At 48.2% G+C, this 14,345-nt stretch overlaps 1 protein-coding gene across 4 annotated transcripts in view; it reads left to right on the plus strand.

The window, feature by feature from the left end:
- ARAF (A-Raf proto-oncogene, serine/threonine kinase) overlaps positions 1-14,345 on the plus strand; it is a 104,497-nt gene that overhangs the window by 51,594 nt on the left and 38,558 nt on the right. For all 4 annotated transcript variants that reach the window (XM_029611747.1, XM_029611767.1, XM_029611756.1 and 1 more), the window contains 4 exons: positions 1,107-1,210; positions 12,129-12,231; positions 12,953-13,110; positions 13,876-13,965. In XM_029611747.1, coding sequence (XP_029467607.1) covers positions 1,107-1,210; positions 12,129-12,231; positions 12,953-13,110; positions 13,876-13,965 — 455 coding nt within the window. The remainder of the gene's footprint in view (positions 1-1,106; positions 1,211-12,128; positions 12,232-12,952; positions 13,111-13,875; positions 13,966-14,345) is intronic.

Raw genomic sequence — 14,345 nt, forward strand, 5'->3', positions numbered from 1 at the left:
AAAGTGCTAGATTCTTTGAGATCAGAGTTCCGTGCCGGGGTCCATCTGATGATGTCACCCACATGTGAGCACTGACATCCTGCTGTTCTTGGAGAACACCCATTATAGATAAGCAACTCTGCTTTTCCATCAATATGCAACCCCCCTTCCATATGATCTCCCCAAACTTTCTATCACCTTCCCCATTCCGCTGCTTATGGAGCAGCTTATAGAGCTGTCAAGCTCCTTTCAGCAAGCAGTGATTTCCATGATTCCTCAGACTTTAGCAACTGGTCTGCTGACAAACACAGCTTTAGCCATCCTATAGCCAATATACATACATTCCCTGTAGTGTTCTGTTAGCAGGCTGTGTTTCTTTGCTACAATCCAGAGATAATTGTTATATTCTCCACTCCAAGGGGTTGTCCCTGTTATACATCAATGTTCGCTGCCAACCCCTCTATACCAATTATTTATTAATTTCTACGGTATCTTATTTTTTTTACACAACTTATTTATATTTATTACCTTCACCAATCTAGTCTAAACAACTTTTAAAATATTAAAAAAAAAAAAATTTTAAGGCAGGATGTGGTAGTTTCATTTATCGACCCACTCATTATACTTCAAACACATTGAGTTAATGCTGGTCTTTTCTTTATGCTTTCAATCATCAACATACCACCATCCTTCCTACTTTTATTCAAAAACCAAAAAAATCCCACCCATTAATTCTTTTTATTTGTTTTAAATATTGCAATGCAATCTCTTAATTTATTTAAAATTTTTCCTTCTTTTACTTAGCTTGTAAATTAATTCATGTAACTTTGTTCATTATTCTCCTAATATGGCCTTGTTTCGAAACTCAAAGATTTCTTCCTCATGGGAGACTGTTACATATCTTTCTTCTCTCAAATCTTCACTTCAGTGCGACGAAATTTTTTCATACTCCTCAACTCCCTCAATCCAAAGAGAGACATACAGACATACACACATATAGAGCTAGAGGTGTTAACACACAGAATCCTTCTGTACATTGGGAAGAATGGTTCATGGGGATGCAATGATTTGGAATTCTGCTCACATCCTTTTTCTCATAGAGGTAACGTTTTCTGTGTTTGTTGCAGGTCAACGTTCGGGCTGGTATGACAGTCTATGACTCGCTGGACAAAGCGCTGAAAGTGCGAGGACTGAATCAAGGCTGCTGTGCAGTGTACAGGTTGATTGAAGGGTAAGAGAGATCCTGGCAACTCAACTACTATATCCAATAAAGAGCCAATATACAGCCAAATATATACTCTACTAGTGCAATCCAAAATTAAAGCAGATTTAGGAGAATGAAGCTCTAAACTACCTCCGGCTTTGATAAAGCAGAGGATGTAGGGCAGAAATGATATGTACTAGCAGAACTGTGTGTGTGGGGATCTCAGTATTGGAATAGCAGGGGGTAGTGCATTGCAGGAGCAAGGTGAACAGGCAGGGCTGTTGGCAGAGTTCTCAGTACTGGATTAGTGGAAAGTGCTGCAGGGCAGGAGTGAGGCAGAGCTGTATGCTTGGGTCACAGTACTGGAATAGCAGGGGTTGCTGCCTGGTAGTATTAAGGGAGCTTTGGCAGATCTTTGTGGGTGGGTGTCACTGAAATTTTAAAATATTTTTTGTTTATTAATATTCAGCAAAATATATATTTACATTTATAACTTACATTTGTCGGCTCGCGGGACATCACCCCGGGATCTGCCAACGCCACACTCCTCTTCAGTGTGCCAAGAAAGCCGCCATGCTGCCCCCAGGTTTCCCCATAGGCGTGTGCGCACAGGACACGCCTTCTCTTAAAGGCCCTGCGGTGGGAACCTCTGTTACCGGCACTCAGAGATGAGGTCACATGGCTGGGTATTTAAACCCCAGCCGTGTAACGAACAGACGCCTCAGCAAAGGGTCGCCTACATCGTGTGGGTCGTGTGAGTTATTGCTTATTCCTGTCTCCTTTTCCTGTACCTGCCTCGTCTCTTCAGCCCAACCTGCCTCATCTCTCCTGCCCAGCCTGTCTTTCTTATCCAGCCCTTGCGATCCTTCCTGCCCACCCTTCCATGTTGGCCTTCTCCTTGTCTCCTTCGCCTGCTGTTGAACTGATTTCTATATCTGACCTTCACCTGGACTTCGATCATTCTTGCCTGCAAACTGCCTCTGACCCTTGCCTGGACACTGACCCATCTAGTCTGCCGCCTGCCTCTAACCCTAGCCTGATATTGAACCTAAGCCCTTGCTTCTTTCTTAGAAACTTTCGCCTAAGACCTGCCGGTCCCCCCGGTACTCAAGAGCTCAACCTGAGGGGAAAGGGGTTGGTATAAGTGAAGTTCCTGATCTGTCTCTTCCCAGTGTAGATCCACCAGCTGTTGGTGAGGACCTACAAGGCCTTCCTTGTAGTTTGAGCCAACCTTACCACAGCACAAGATTCCATGAATCTTACAATAATCTATACATATCATGAAAGAGATCTAAAATGATTATCATTAATACATTATATAGCAATTTGCAGAGCTATTTGTGTGCATAAAACATGGGTTTATGTGTGTAAATAGCTTGTTATATAATTATGCAAGGGTCAGGCGCATAAAAGTATGTGCATAACCCAACTTCATGCGTAGTTTCATATGCACAAAAAGGAGTCATTTTGGTGGTTGGAATTGGAATTTTCACATACTTTTTATTTTAAACATTATGGGCCTGATTTTCAAAAGGATTTACACCCTTAAAATTAGATTTTACATGTGTAAATGCACTTACCCATGTAAGTGGGCTTTGAAAATTGCTACTGTGTATGCCATTGAATTCTCAATAGGTTTTACCAATGCTAAGTGGACTTAATGTGGGTAAAAGACTTTTGAAAATTGCTGTGTTAGTGTGTTACATTTATACACATAACTTCTTTAAAAATTCACCTGTAAACATGTAAATTAACCCACATAAGTTAGATCCTGCAAAGAGCATGTGTAATTTTGTATGCGCAAGTTTGTGCTTGTTCTTAGGGATAATTTTCAAAATAATTTTCAAAACAAAGTTATGTGCTTAAGTTTGCTTTGAAAATTGGTGTAACTTATGTTCTACCAGGACAGCAGGATGTTAGTCCTCACAGATGGGTGACATCATCAGATGGAGCCCTGTCATGGAACACTTTTGTCAAAGTTTCTAGAACTTTGACTGGCACACTGAACATGCCCAGAACCCCGTGGCTACACGGGGTCCCACTTTAGTCTCTTTTTTTCCGTGCAGCGATTGCCTCGCGGTTAATGGAGCTCTAGGAGAGTTATTTCCTCACACAGAATACTTTGAAGTTTTTCAATTTTTCCTTGTCTCGGGGTCCCCCATTGCGCACCGACTTCTCCGACGTCCGGGAAGTCCGTTCGCGTTTTTCGGTCAGTTCCCAGCTATTATCTACTGGTGGCTGATGGTCACAGACCGCACGCCGCCACCTTTTTGTCATGGCGACCAGTTTTTGGAAGTGCCCGGAGTGTCTGCGGACTATGTCCATGACAGATCAACGCAACGTCTGCGTCCTGTATCTCGGACTTACCTATGATGTCCGTTGATGTCCAAGCTGTGCTCAGATGACCCCCAAAGGCTGGCACGCCTGTCTGGAGAAGATGGAGCACTTGTTTGGTTCCAAGCAATCTACTCCATCGACTTCGGTGCCGGGTGCATCAAGTCGTGAGGATCACTCTAACTCGGGACCTTCCCCGTCGAAACCCCACCAAGAAGACCAAGGAGCGGAAGACCACCCCTCTCCAGCATCGACGCATTTGAAGACTTCCGCATCGCTGTCCTCAGTGCCGGAGAAGGACTGGACCGAGCACAGTGGGAAGCAGTGACACCGGCACCGACAGTCATCACCGTCTGGTGCCGGCACCGACACTGGAGCAGCATTGGCCTCGGCCGAACCACCTCCGAAGAGGCCCCAGGGAGAGGAGGCCCCTTCCTCCTCTGGACCCAGCAGCCCACGGCATTCCCCACCAGTATCTGTGCCGGGCACCGAGCCTCTGCGGACCCCTGTGAACGCTCCAGTGGCGCCTAGCTGCCTCCTACACCAGAATCGGTCCACACCCTCGTTTAGAGAGGAGATGGACTGTTGTCTATCAGACAGTGCTCAATGCCTTCAACCGCCCCCATACCAGCATCGGAACCGGCGCCTTCCATGCTGGCACCTCTCCTGGAAAGGCAGGACATGTTGCTCGGTGCTTTGCCGACACAGCCCGTACCGGCAGCCCCCACGGTACCCAGCCAGCCACCGGCGCCTCCTCCAGTCTTGATCCCGATTCCGGGCTCCTTGGAGGAGGAAGATGCGGCTCCTTGCACATCCCCGCAGTCGGAACCGCCGATACTGGAGGCCGTCCCCGGGCCATCGGGCCTTCCGATATCCTGGCATCCTTCGCAGCTCCCGGTGCCATTGATGCCAGCACCGCTGCTGTTGGTGCCACCTCACCGACCATTGAGGCCTGTGCCCCATACCCTGGGCTTTAGCCTCTCTCCTCATCCCAGGCGCTTTGCCAGTGAGGAAGAGGCCCCCTATGACCCATGGGGGGACATCTTCTCCGAATACTCCTCGGAGGCCTCCTCGGAACTTCTTTCAGAGCCTTTCCCCCCCCCCCCCCCCCCCCCCGGAAGAGAGACGGCGCTCACCTCTGGAGGATCTCTCCTTTGCTAGTTTCGTCAGGGAGATGGCGGAAACCATTCCCTTCCAACTGTTAACAGAAGAAAACGCCGGCCACAAATGTTGGAGGTCCTACAGTTTGTGGAAACTCCTAAGGAGGTGATGGCGGTCCCGGTACTTGAGGTTCTTCTGGACTTCCTTCACCGTCTATGGGAACATCCAGGTACGGTGCCTCCGGTCAATAAGAAGTCGGATGCCACCTACCTAGTGCAACAGGCCCTATGTTTTCAGAAGAGCCAGTTGCCACACCAGTCGGTGGTAGTGGAATCAGCCCAGAAAAAGGCCAAGAGAACCTGCCCTCACTCCTCCGCCCCTCCAGGCAAAGACCAAAGAGCCTTAGATGCCATAGGTTGAAGGGTTTTCCAAGTTTCTATGCTGATCGCTCACATAGCTGCATACCAGCTATACATGAACCAGTATAACAGGAACCTCTGGAAACAAGTTCAAAAGTTCTTGGAGACCCTGCCACAGCAGTTTAAGGAGGGCCTGGGATCCATCCTCCAGAAAGGATTGGAGGCTGGGAAACACGTAGTGAGGGTGGCCTGTGATGTTTTTGAGACAGCGTCAAGGGTCTCAGTGGCAGGCATTAGTGCCTGGCTAAAGGCCTCAGACCTTTGTCCAGATGTCCAGGAAAAATTGGCTGACCTCCCCTGTACAGCAGAAAACCTGTTTGGGGACAAAATCCGTGATGCAGTGGCCCAACTCACGGACCACCATGAGACCCTGTGTCAGTTATCCACTACCACCTTTGATGCCTCCTCAGCGGCCCATAGAGGTCCACGTCATGACACCAGGAAGCAATTTTCCAAGCAACGGAAATACTATCCTCCGGCCTCTTGTGCTCGTGTTGCTCGGTCCGCCCAAAGAGGGCACTCTTGCCAGCAGAGAGCATCTAGAGCTCAACCAGCTCCCCAGCCTGGTCCTGCAGCTGGGTTTTGACTAGTATACGGAGAGCAGAAACCAGTCCCCTCTGCCCACACCGTCCAACCTACCTGTGGGAGGTCGTCTCTGCCACTTAGTCAACCATTGGATCCCAATAACCACCGACCAATGGATATTTATTTATTTATTTATTTTTAGTTTTTTTTATACCGATTTTCCTGCATAAAATGCATATCAAACCGGTTTACAATGAAACAGAATAAGCAGGATATTGTTCATCGTAGCTCACGGTTACCACCTGAATCTGCTCACTGTTCCACGAGACTCCCCACTCTCCCTGGCGTGGAGCCCTGTGGAACATGCAGCGACCATCGAGTTAGAACTCTCAGCCCTGCTGCAGTCCAGAGCCGTAGAACCAGTTCCTCGTGCTCAGCGTGGACGAGGGTTCTACTCCCGGTATTTTCTCACCCCATAAAGGACAGGCGGCCTCTTTCCCATCCTCGATCTTCGAGCCTTAAACAGGTTCCTATGCAAAGAACGGTTCAGATTGGTGTCCTTTGGCACCCTGTTTCCGCTTCTGCATCAAGGAGAATGGCTCTGCTTTCTGGATCTACAGGACGCTTACGCGCACATTGCAATTTTTCCACCTCAATGCAAATATCTGCACTTTGTAGTTGGCCACCGACACTTCCAGTGTAGGGTTCTCCCCTTCGGGCTAGCCTCTATGCCCCGGGTCTTCATGAAGTACCTGGCAGTGGTGGGAGCACATCTGCGCCAGAACAGGATACATGTGTTCCCATATCTGGATGACTGGCACATCAAGAGTTCGTTAAAAGAGGGGGCCCTTCAGTCCCTCAGCGTGACGCTAACCCTCCTCCAGTCACTGGGGTTTCTTGTCAACTACCCAAAATCCCAGCGACTGACCTTCATAGGAGCAGATCTGGACACCATGGTAGCCAAGGCATTCATCACCGGCGAACTCATAGCCACCCTGGCAGGGCTGGCCAGATCCATCAGCCGCCGGCAGACGGCCTCCACCCACCTGTTCCTGAAGTTGCTGGGTCACATGGCATCATCAGTGCACATCACCCCAATGGCCTGCCTAGCCATGAGGGTCACGTAGTGGACCCTGACGTCTCAGTGAAACCAAGCCACTCAGAAACTCTCGGCACTCGTCCAGATAACCAACCTGCTCCAGCTCTCCCTCACCTGGTGGGCGCAGGAATTCAACTTGAGCAAGGGACTTCCTTATCAGCCCCTGGCTGCTCAGGTGACCTTGACCACGGACACCTCCAACCTAGGCTGGGGAGCCCATGTCAACAGCCTGCAGACACAAGGAGTATGGTCAAGAGCCGAGGCAGCCTGCCAGATCAACTTCCCGGAACTCCAGGTGATGCGGTATGCCCTCTACGCATTCCAGGACTGCCTGTCCAATAAGGTCATCTTGATCCAGATGGACAACCAGGTAGCCATGTGGTACTTGAACAAACAGGGGGGCACAGGCTCTTATCTACTTTGCCAAGAGGCGGCACAGATTTGGGCCTGGGCCCTGTCGCATTCTATGCTCCTGAGAGTCATCTACCTGGCAGGCACCGAGAATGTAGTGGCGGACCGCCTCAGCCGGACATTCCAGCCCACAAGTGGTCCCTGGACTCCTGAGTAGCGGCCAGGATCTTCCGCCGGTGGGGTCAGCTGGACGTAGATTTATTTGTGTCCTCGCAGAACCACAAGGTGGATTCATTCTGCTCCCTACACGGGGACCGAGGGAGATCGTTTGTGGATGCCTTCACCCACTCCTGGAGTGTGGGCCTCCTATATGTGTACCCTCCGATTCCACTAATAGGCAAGACTCTCGTGAAGTTACAGCAGGACTGAGGTTCCACGATCCTCATAGCCCTGCATTGGCCGCGTCAGGTCTGGTTTCCCATTCTCCGTGAACTGTCTGTCCAGGAGCCGATTCGCCTGGGCACCTCTCCCGACCTCATCATGCAGGATTAGGGCAGACTGCGCCACCCAAACTTCCAGTCGCTGTCCCTAACAGCCTGGATGTTGAAAGACCAATACTATGGCCCCTCAACCTTTCTGATAATGTCTTGCGGGTCCTAGTAGCTTCGTGAAATCCTTCCATGTAGAAATCGTATCAGGTGAAGTGGAAAAGGTTCTCCTCTTGGTACATATAGGAATGCCTTGACCCCTTCTCTTGTCCAAAAGCCTCGGCGTGGGGCTACCTCTGGTGCCTTTCGGAGTCAGGTCTACAAACAACTTCAATCCGGGTACATCTGAGTGCCATTAGCACCTACCACCGAGGGGTGGGCAACACCCCAGTCTCGGTGCAGCCCTTAGTAGGGCGCTTCATGAGAGGCTTATTTCAACTGAAGCCTCTATTACGTCCTCCTGTTGTGGCCTGGGACCTCAGCCTAGTGCTGGCATGGCTCATGCGGCCTCCATTTGAGCCCCTGCGCTCCTGCGATTTCAAGCACCTCACTTGGAAGGTTCTCTTCCTCGTGGCAGTTACTTCTGCTTGCAGGGTCAGTGAGCTGCAGGCCCTAGTGACCTATTCGCCTTACACGAGGTTCTTCCATGACAGGGTGGTACTGTGCACTCACCTTAAGTTCCTGCCGAATGTAGTGACTGATTTCCACCTAAATCAGTCCATTGTGTTGCCGCCTTTTTCCCGAGGCCACACTCACACCCAGGTGAGTGGGCTCTGCATATCTTGGACTGCAAACGTGCTCTTGCCTTTTATCTAGGCCATACCGCAGCCCACAGGCAGTCCACCCAACTCTTTGTCTCCTTCGACAAGAATAGACTGGGAGTTGTGGACAAGCAGACCCTCTCCAATTGGTTGGCGGACTGTATTGCTTTCTGCTACCAGCAAGCAGGTCTTCTGCTTGAGGGCCTAGTGAAAGGGCACTTAATGGAGGGCCATGGCAGCGTCAGTGGCGCACTTCCGGGCCGTCCCTATCTCTGAAATCTGCAAGGCCACGATGTGGAGTTCCCTTCACACTTTCGCAGCCCATTACTGAATGGATAAGGACAGTCGACAGGATAGTGTGTTTGGCCAGTCTGTCTTCCATAATCTGTGTAACAATCCAACTCTTCCTACCTAGGGCCCAGTATGTTACTCAGGCTGCCCGGTTGTTGCCAACAGCACCCCTGTTGTTGTGCCTGTTGCACGTTATTAGGTGCTTGTTGGCCCGGGGTGTTCCGGGGACAGCCTGCAGCTTGCTATTCACCCATCTGTGAGGATTACCATCCTGCTTGTCCTGTGAGAAAGCAGAGTTGCTTACCTGTAACAGATGTTCTCCCAGGACAGCAGGATGTTAGTCCTCACGAAACCCGCCCACCACCCTGCAGAGTTGAGTTTGCATACATTTTCTTATTTTATTTTTCGCTCGTGCTTTTTTGCTATAAAACGAGACTAAAGGGGGACCCCGTGTGGCCACGGGATTAGTGCCATGCTTAGTGTGCTAGTCAAAGTTCTAGAAACTTTGACAAAAGTGTTCCATGACAGGGTTCCATCTGATGATGTCACCCATCTGTGAAGACTTAACATCCTGCTATCCTGGGAGAACACCTGTTATAAGTAAGCAACTCTGCTTTGCATAAGTTACCCTTAATCTTACAGAATTACCCTCTATATCATTTCCAAGGTATGCATAAGTTAAGATCATTGTTAAATACATTTCTCTGTGGACAAGCCCAACAAATAGCCACACAAGATGGGTAACATCATCCAACATCACCGATTTGGGTTATTTTCTCTCAAAGCCCAAAAAGTTCAACTTTGCTTTCTGAGCATGCACGGGCCTTCCTGCGCATGATTCTCCTCTGACTATCCACTTCAGCGAATGGTTAGAAATTGTCTTTCACTCACTGTCACCGCAAAATTTCACAGAGAAGAAAGAGGAAAAGCCCATTCAAAAAATGTAAACTGTGGATACAAAATGTTCATACTAGATTTACATACTTTTTGTCTGAAGTACATGACCAGTAGAGATGTGAATCGTGTGATCGATCGTCTTAACGATCGATTTCGGCTGGGGTGGGGGAGGGAATCGGATCGTCGCGGTTTTCTTTTTTTAATTATCGTGTAAATCGTAAATCGGGGGAGGGCGGGAAAACCGGCACACTAAAACATCCCTAAAACCCACCCCGACCCTTTAAAATAAATCCCCCACCCTCCCGAACCCCCCCAAAATGCTTTAAATTACCTGGGGTCCAGAGGGAGGGTCCCAGTGTGATCTTTTACTCTCGGGCCTCCGGTGCGTTGTAGAAATGGCGCCGGCGCCATTTTGTTTTTTGTCCCCCGACGTCAGGAGCGTAGGAGATCGCTCCCGGACCCCCGCTGGACCCCCAGGGACTTTTGGCCAGCTTGGGGGGCCTCCTGACCCCCACAAGACTTGCCAAAAGTCCTGCACTCGAATCGTTTTGCCGTACAAAATGGCGCCGGCCATACGGTGTATGGCCGGCGCCATTTTGTACGGCAAAACGATTCGAGTGCAGGAGGTCGCTCCCGGACCCCCGCTGGACTTTTGGAAAGTCTTGTGGGGGTCAGGAGGCCCCCCCAAGCTGGCCAAAAGTCCCTGGGGGTCCAGCGGGGGTCCGGGAGCGATCTCCTACACTCCTGACGTCGGGGGACAAAAAACAAAATGGCGCTGGCACCATTTCTACAACGCACCGGAGGTCCGAGAGTAAAAGATCACACCGGGACCCTCCCTCTGGACCCCAGGTAATTTAAGGCATTTTGGGGGGGTTCGGGAGGGTGGGGGATTTATTTTAAAGGGTCGGGGTGGGTTTTAGGGATGTTTTAGTGTGCCGGTTTTCCCGCCTTCCCCTCCCCCTTCCCCCGATTTACGATTTTTGACGATAAATCGGGGGAATTCCTATTAAATATCGCCTCTAACGATTTTTGACGATTTAAAATATATCGGACAATATTTTAAATCGTCAAAAAATGATTCACATCCCTAATGACCAGATCACGATTCTTTAAACTATGAATCCCACGGGTGTATGTCCCCAAAGACACTAATTTATCGGGAACTCAGACTCAAATATGAGCACCCAGGCTCATTGAAGACCAGATCGAAAATCAGTTAGAAAAACAATTCCAAGCCAGGGAAGCCGAGAGTCGTCAGCAGCACCAAAAAGCATAGACATGCCTATGCCTAAGAGGCACGGTGCCAAACTTTCCATGCAAAAGAGGCACAGTACAGATTCTGAGCCCAAAAATTGGAGCCTTGAGGTACAGCGCCAAAAGAACAAGGCAAGGAACCATCAGCACAAAAACATGGGCACAGAGATTCACCGACCCTGAAACAGCACAGAAAATCTCCAGTACTGAAGCATTGACACAGAGAATCACCAGTACAAGAAAAAAGTACCAGTGCAGAGCCGAAACCACAGTGCCAACATGCTTGCACACCACAAGGTAAATCTTTTTATTATTGATCTCTTCTTCAGTTCCTATTGAAGTGTGAAGAAAGCAAACAAAAAAGAGAAAATATATAGAAACACCAAACCATATGACTTCACTTCCTACATTCGAGCCTTCAACAGAGTCAACACAAATTTTAATTTTAGAAATCTTTCCATAGCAACCTTTACAGGAATGTCACGATTTCGTACAGAGATTAGGGGAAGACTTCTTAAACATATGTGAAACACTTGCCTATTCAACAGAAATCTTCAACTCACCCCATACTAGAGAAATTATGAAAGCACCTTCTTATTTTGAGGAGAGGAAAATATAAGAGAAAAAAGGCACAAATCATAAACAGCTTCATATGAACAAACTATGTCTGACGATTCATGTATTTCAAATGATTCCATTATATTAGAATCAGAAATATCATCCCCAGATCTGGCATAGGACTTGATGCCAGAACAATCCATGTGTTTAACACCACTAGAAGACTCCACATTCCCAAATTTTCTGCAAAAAGTATCTGAGGCAATACCATTAGATTAGAGGAGCATGCAGAAGAAGTAACTGAATTGCAAGATGTCCTAAGATTCATCAAGCCACTGAAACAATACAAAGCATGATGCATTAATGAAAGTCCAAACTAAAATCTGGAAGACACCTTTCTCCGGTCCACTGGTAGCCAAAACCATTGATGTAAAGTTTGGAATACAAAAATGCCCAGGATATGAGATGGTTCACCTGCTGTAGAATCAGCGATGAAGAAAGCCAAAAAGACAAAATCTTACTCCAGTTCTCCTCCAGGGAAAGACCCAAGGATCATTGATATTGTGGATAAAAGATCATATTAAGGAACGATCTTGCAAACAAGGATTACTGTTCACCAAATTAGAATGATTCAGTATCTTTATAATAATCTTGATAAACTCCTGAAGCGGCTGCCTCACCCTGCCTCATTATAGAACCACTCCTGGTCAGTGTTGAACTAGGAGGGGTGCTACAGGGTAGAATTGAGGTACATTGGCAGAGCTGTGTGAGTAGGTTTGTGCCAGTAATGGAATAGTAGGGGGTGTTTTGCTAAACATAAATTATGTCTCTGGACTCGCCCTAATTCTTGCTTTCTTTTCCCCACAGCCGCAAGGCTCTGACAGACTGGGAAACAGATATTAGCCCCCTGGTGGGGGAGGAGCTAATGGTGGATGTATTGGAAGATGTCCCCCTTTCCATGCATAACTTTGTAAGTCTTCTGCCTCCTCAGGTCTGGGCTGAGCTGAGTACCTGCGTCTCAATTCCTGGCTTGGGCTCTTGCTCCGGAGTGTTAGTGAATTAGCATATTTATTTATTTGTCTATCTATATATATATCACTTCATGTATGTCCTTGTAATAGGATTGTCACTTCACTCCACGTCACCAAACAAGCTGATCCAATCTTGTTGTTTTCCCATTGATTTCCCTAAGAAAATCAGAACCGCAAATTTGTGCATGCAATGAGGCAAGACCAGGACTGGATCAGAGTGTTCAGTTGATTTGGGGGTGAGGTAGCAACCCTACTTCTTTCAGAATTTAATTAATTGGCATGGTTGAAAGGACTCAAAATCATATGAGCCCTTTTCCAAACAGATCTGCTAAAGATCAGGCAAAATCTAGTTCAGAAGGTTGTTGGCATTACTACAAATGTGGCCCATCTCAACCGTGTCTCCAGTTTCTTAAGACAGAGCACGAAGCACTGGGACGCGCTGCTTTTGAAAGGGACTCCTGCAAGATGTCTGTTGTTTTGTAGCCAAGTTTCCTGGCACGGGTAGCTTTCAGGACTGCTAAGGTTCTCTCGAGGACACAAGCTGCAGTAGAGAGAGCTTAGTGTTCTGTTGTGATGTTTCCGTTGGGGATTGCGAGAAAGATTCACAGACGCACCTCCCTTTTCCCTTCCATAATTCATTGCTTGGTACTTCCCTTCCAGGTCCGCAAAACATACTTCAACTTGGCCTTCTGCGACTTCTGCCTTAAGTTCCTCTTCCATGGCTTCCGCTGCCAGACCTGTGGTTACAAGTTCCACCAGCACTGCAGCAGCAAGGTGCCCACTGCCTGTGTGGACATGGCCAAAATCCACAAGCAACCGTTAGTACCTTTGGAACCATGTCGTTATTGGGGGGGGTAGAAGGGTGTGCCATAAGCACTACAGCAACAGATTTCACACACCCAAGATCCACAGACCGTCATTGGTCTTATCATCATGGATGGGAGGGATCACCAGTACTGCTATTGGAAGGAATCCATGGCAGGCAGGGCTGTGGCAAAAGGATCTGTGAGTTACCTACATGCATGTCCCAGTGGGGCAGGGGGAAAAATTACCTTAGGTAAAGGGAGCATATTGAAGTGAGGTGGGGATACAGTCTTATGTAATGTTGTGATGATAGTCCAATGAAAAGAGCGTATCGGTTCTGTTGGCACCCATGAAGCACAGCTTCTGACTCATGCATGGTAATGGCAGATGTTTTCACTTTGGCACTTGAGCTGTAAGGAAGTTTGCTCTTCCTTCTGTCCTGTTCTCACCCTTCTTTTTCTTTCTAATTCTCCCTATTTTCTCTGCTTTTCAATCTTTACTCTCCCTAATTCTCTTTTTCCCTTTTCACTCTGATTCTCCTCCCATTTTCAGATTCTCTCTTTTTCTCCCTGCTTTTTCTTTCTTCTTCTCAGACCTTTCTCACTGATTACCGTATTCTCTAGAATTCTTTCCCTTTTGCTCTGATCTTCTTTTTCTAATTCTCCCCCTTCAACCTGATCCTCTCTGTCTCTGATTCTGTCCGCTTTTTCAGTCTCTCCTACCCCTTCTCAGTCCATGTCACCCCCACCTTACATCTTTTAATTGCTTTCTCTTTCTAGGTCGTTCACATCCAGTTTCCAGGACTTTGTTCCATACCAGGACCAACCTTCTCCCTTTACTCCTGAACCCCTCACCCCGCAGCCTGCCAGGTATGTGAAAGAGTGGAGAGAGGCCACCTGACTCTTGCCCTTTCCTCCTCCCCTGCCTTATCATGTATCCATTTTGGACTCTGGCAGGATAATTTTACAACAGCCTGCATAGGACTAAAGTCCAGATTCTGTCCCAGATTTTCCAAGTGAACATATGTGCATACGTCTGCTGGGAAAATTTGTGGGTTGTCCGGGTACACATAGACACATCTGTGCAGGAAACTGCACCTGCACCCGAGCAGGTGTACGTTTTGCATTTACGTTTATGTGCATACTTTCAAAAATCAAAAGTGTGTGTATAAATGCATTTCCCAACCCCAACTTGGCCCCCTTTTCCCCTGTCCCTAGAGCACCTCTTGCCTGGTGTGGGTAAAAGTGCA

This window comes from Rhinatrema bivittatum, chromosome 1 (genome assembly GCF_901001135.1).
Source record: "Rhinatrema bivittatum chromosome 1, aRhiBiv1.1, whole genome shotgun sequence".
Lineage (NCBI taxonomy): Eukaryota > Metazoa > Chordata > Amphibia > Gymnophiona > Rhinatrematidae > Rhinatrema > Rhinatrema bivittatum.